The following is a 4,474-nucleotide window of genomic DNA, read 5'->3' as shown; positions in this document are numbered from 1 at the left end:
CGAATGAAGCATTTGCAACTCTTATTCTGTAGACTTATAAGTCTTCCCATTTTCGCATAACGTCCTTAGTGAGCTGTGTTGGAAATTTTGCCACACGTTGCCTTTCCATTCTCTTGCGTTTCATGTTAAGCTCATAAAATATGCCTTAGAAACAAGACTTCTCAAAGCACTTTTAATTCAATTTATTGACCTTCCAAGAAGGTATGCCCTTATAAGCATTCTGAGACACCACCTGCTACAGAATTTAATAAGAATGTTACGTTGCATGAGCATTCTAGACTTTGTTAGATAAAATAATTAAATGGATGATTGCTTTTCACATAAACGGTAAATTTAATTTGATGAGCAGGTACGGCAAACTAGCTTTTAAGCGCTTATTGTTATTATCTTGCTTTAAAGCTGTTGTTACTGAGCTTTTAGGTATTGAATATATTTTAAGATGAATGTCAATGTTGAAGTTAAATTTATTTAATGCTTTGCTTGCTTTGTATCACTTACGTATGCATTCAGTTCCGTCTCTCTTTAATCTAATGTGAAATAATAAAAGGAAGGTGGGGCATGAAAATCCGTTGCAAGTTCCACAAGGAAATGAAGCGTAAGTTAATGAAGGAATAGTATTTTTCAATGATTTAATTAAAAGTCTGTGCATGCCTTTAAAAGTTATACTTTTATTGTACACTTACTCTTAAAATAAATGGGGACAAGGAAAGTGATAATATAAAATTGATAAGTATTTTATAATTAGAAAAGTAAATCCTCCCCTTCCCCCTCCAAAAAAAAAAAGTGCCTTCTTTTTGATAATTGGCTTATAAAGTTTTAGTTACATCTACCTAATAAGGGAAAAGGAAAGTATCGAACTTCTCAATGTCAATCGTCCCAAAACGTTCAAGAATTTTTAAACGTACGAGCCAAAACACAGATGCGAAGCATGGCATTTGGTAATCATCGACATCTTCTTAGCAGGAGACGGTAAACGTATGAGAAAAAAAAGGGTGCGAAGCATGGGCTTTGGTAATCATCGACATCTTCTTAGCAATAGACGGTAAATAATAACTTCGCTGTCGCCCTATTCCCAGACGCGGAGTAACAAATGTAATGCATTTATGAATTATCAGATCGTTGCGGAATAAGGCGCATTACCAGCACGTAGCATATGTGTCGCACGATAGTGATTATTGCGTTTGAAGAGAGTGAAACAACGCGGATCCATGTTCGGCCATCAACAAGTAGTATGTTGTAAGCTTGATGAGCCGAATGGTTCACATTTATATACTCATATTAATGACGAAGGTAAAGCACAGTACTCAACAGACTGCGCCTTTCCAACGTATACCGACATGTTTCTCCCGAAAACGTGTTGGAGAAACAAAACCTGTAGCAGCGGTTGCCAGAAATTGCAAGACAATATCGAACAAATGAGGCATATTTCATGGCATTTGAGACTAATGGTGGAATAGAAGTGGAACAAAGTTGAATGAGCCTGCCAGCATGTGTGTAAGAAATTACGGAAAACATGTAATGTGGTATTTGCATTTCTCTAGTGGTACTGAAAAAAAAAATGGATCAAAGAAGCAGCTGATCTAGATTCAAATCCAATACATGTTTCTTTCTCCGCTCCTGAAGTTTGTAGTGCGGGACATGCGTAGCGTTCCTCGTGGTTTTACAGCCGCCATTACTTATTTATGGTGCATGTAAAAATCTTGCTCTTTTGCCTTTATTACCATGGCATTGATTCACACTAAGTATTAAAATAAGCGCATCTTCATGATGGTGACCATACGTTTGATAACACAACGTGTAATTCCTCTCAAATACACTATGTTTTTCAATCTTATTACTTTAAATATTTCTGCCGCGAGTACTACTTTATATGCCTTTCTCTGCTAGCTGTGAGAGTTTGCAAATGTTGTTTTATTCATATGTTTGGTCATCTTGAAAACTTCGTGATGGCTCCCGTCAAGAGGTCCGATAGCTTTAATTGAACGTGTAATAATCAGCAGTTTTGAAGATTTAGAAACATTCTGAGTTTCTGAAAAGTTTTCAAATTTAATTTCAGGGAATGACATAAATCATTTAAGATGCCTGAATCAATGGATATTCGAAAATTTAATTGCGATAGACAATCAATTTCAAAACCTCCATTAATTAATTTATATGATATCATCGGAAAATTAAACGAAATTTATGAAAATAAGCGCTTATGTACTAATTGTTGCAATTCATCCGCTCGTTAGCAACTTTTATTCTGTTGGGAAAGCTTGTTGGATATTAGCCATCATAAATATGCTAAACTTATACTCTTGCTTTGGTCTCAAGTATGCATAATTTGTCGTAATAATGCGAGCTAGGGCAGGTACAGGGAAAAGTGGACGGAACATAAAAAATTCGCCTATAGATTTATATGCAATGCTTCGTGGCACTACTGTTCTAGCGCCTTCCAAATGGGAAAGTGGTTAATGACTTTGACTGCCGTACCGAAGGCTTGGGTTCGAATCCCTGAAAGGACATGTATATAATTTTTTCATCTTTCGTCGGAAGCAAAAGAAGCCCACATATTAGATACTTCTCAGCAAAAAACATCTGTTTTAAGATTAAAGAAATGAATTCCAGCAGAAGAAATTCAGTGTTCCATTATGTTTCTGTCTAAAGGAAAGGAGCTGGCACATTAAGCTGGGTGATCTAAGACTTCCTTCGTCATACTTTTTTTTTGTATTAACTGAACAGATCGATTTTTTTTTCACGGTAAACTTGCTTTTCCAATTTATCCTGAAGGTTACTTATAGAACACTGTTCAGTGATTTTCGAAGCATTAACAAAGACCTTTACGAATGAATTATATATGGCAGCCTCCATCCTGGCGCATTCAAGTGCGAACAAAATTATTCTACAAGATTTATAAAACAAAATACATGGAAGAGTAGTCGTAATGCAATATTATATAAATTTAATGATTAGGTGGATTAATCAACTTAAATAACTGTATTCCTATAGCAAATGTGACTTTTCACTTAATGAATGCTTTATAGACTTAAATAACGAATTTCAATCCCAATAATTTAATTTCTTCAAAATGTTTGCTTTAATGAAAAATTGTTCTGAACATAACAGTCCAAATAGTGTAGGGTATTTATTGATTATTTTGCCTGTTTAGAAGAAAGACTGGAACCCTTTGAATCCTTTCTTTTACAGACGGCGCCTTCGACCACATAATTTAATATTATGTGGCTCTCTTAATATTATCTGCTCTTTCATTTTTCGCTTCTTGAGCGATGAAATGAAGTATTAGGTGTCACATTTGGGAAAACTGCCAACCTAAAAACGAAAAACTGAACAAAAATTATTTTTCTGTATTTTTGTAACGCGTGATTTTATTTCAGGCCTTTGCCGATAAAGGCTTTACTCTTTGTAGATTACACATTACTATAAATTCCTTTTGTCTGACCATTGGTTAAATTCATATTTGTTATTTAAAACCCTAAATCGTTTACTATGTTCGGCGACAGTATCAAAAACTATGCTCTCTATGTTTACGAGAATAATAATCCAAATAACACAATGTATCGAGGCGTAATGCTATCGTGATTATTTTACGCATATATTGGTATTAAATCGAAAACAATTTGAGCAACATTTCATCCAGCTCATCCAATACATAAACTTCATCAGGCTTTATTTCCTTTTATTTAAAAACTGCTTGAAGGTTTATAAAGAGGTGAAGTAAATGCAGACCGATCTCAGATGTCATATTCCGGCTGTTGAATGCATGCAGTTTTATATATGACACTGAGATCATTTGATAACTAGATAAATGCTATACTTTAGGTAATTTTTCGGCATACTCTAAACTAAAACAGCTACAACAAATAATGCATTGCATCATTATTGTAAGGCCCAAGTAACGCCTTAATTCTATGGATATGCATGTTCATTACAGGCAAAGGAAAACAAACATGTTATTCATGATTGTTTCAAGCAGCTTACTGAATGAGTATCTCAAGTAACCATATCTCTAGTAACCGTATCGTCTGCTTGTTTGGATGCATTATTTACTCAAATTTTATCAGGGGTTCTCTAACCAATGCAGCTGCTTGTTAGTTGGACTTACGTTTTTCCTAGATGCGTACAGATCTTCCCCATACACTTTAAAAGCAGGATCGATATTCACCATGTTGTCTTTGAATATCTGCGTCAATTTGGAACAGTTTCCAAAACCTAAATGCTTTGTTTTAACAAAATATTAGATTTCTGAGGCATTTTTATTTGAAAACAGATCACTCCTGATCTTCACATGATTTTATGAAATGTCAAAAATTACTGCTATGGCTTCTTCGTGTAGTAAGATCTGTCTAATAATGATTTTTAGAGGGCGGCCAAGAAACAATACCAACGTATCGGGTTTAAGATATTAATACGAAGCCTACCCCTTGCTGTGAATCTTGGACAACATGTCCGGTAAATGAGCAGTGGGTTCGGC

General features: G+C 34.9%; 1 protein-coding gene across 1 annotated transcript in view; it reads left to right on the top strand.

Moving 5' to 3' along the window:
* LOC118184662 (glutamate receptor ionotropic, NMDA 2B-like) overlaps positions 1 to 3,988 on the top strand; it is a 620,775-nt gene extending 616,787 nt beyond the window's left edge. The window contains exon 10 of the mRNA XM_085824503.1: positions 3,935 to 3,988. Coding sequence (XP_085680629.1) covers positions 3,935 to 3,988 — 54 coding nt within the window. The remainder of the gene's footprint in view (positions 1 to 3,934) is intronic.
* Positions 3,989 to 4,474: the final 486 nt, after the last annotated feature.

The sequence above is a fragment of the Stegodyphus dumicola genome, chromosome 9, assembly GCF_044657685.1.
Source record: "Stegodyphus dumicola isolate Sdum_Otavi_A_Nest chromosome 9, ASM4465768v1".
In the NCBI taxonomy this organism is placed as follows: domain Eukaryota; kingdom Metazoa; phylum Arthropoda; class Arachnida; order Araneae; family Eresidae; genus Stegodyphus; species Stegodyphus dumicola.
This window is presented reverse-complemented; position numbering and strand designations above follow the sequence as displayed.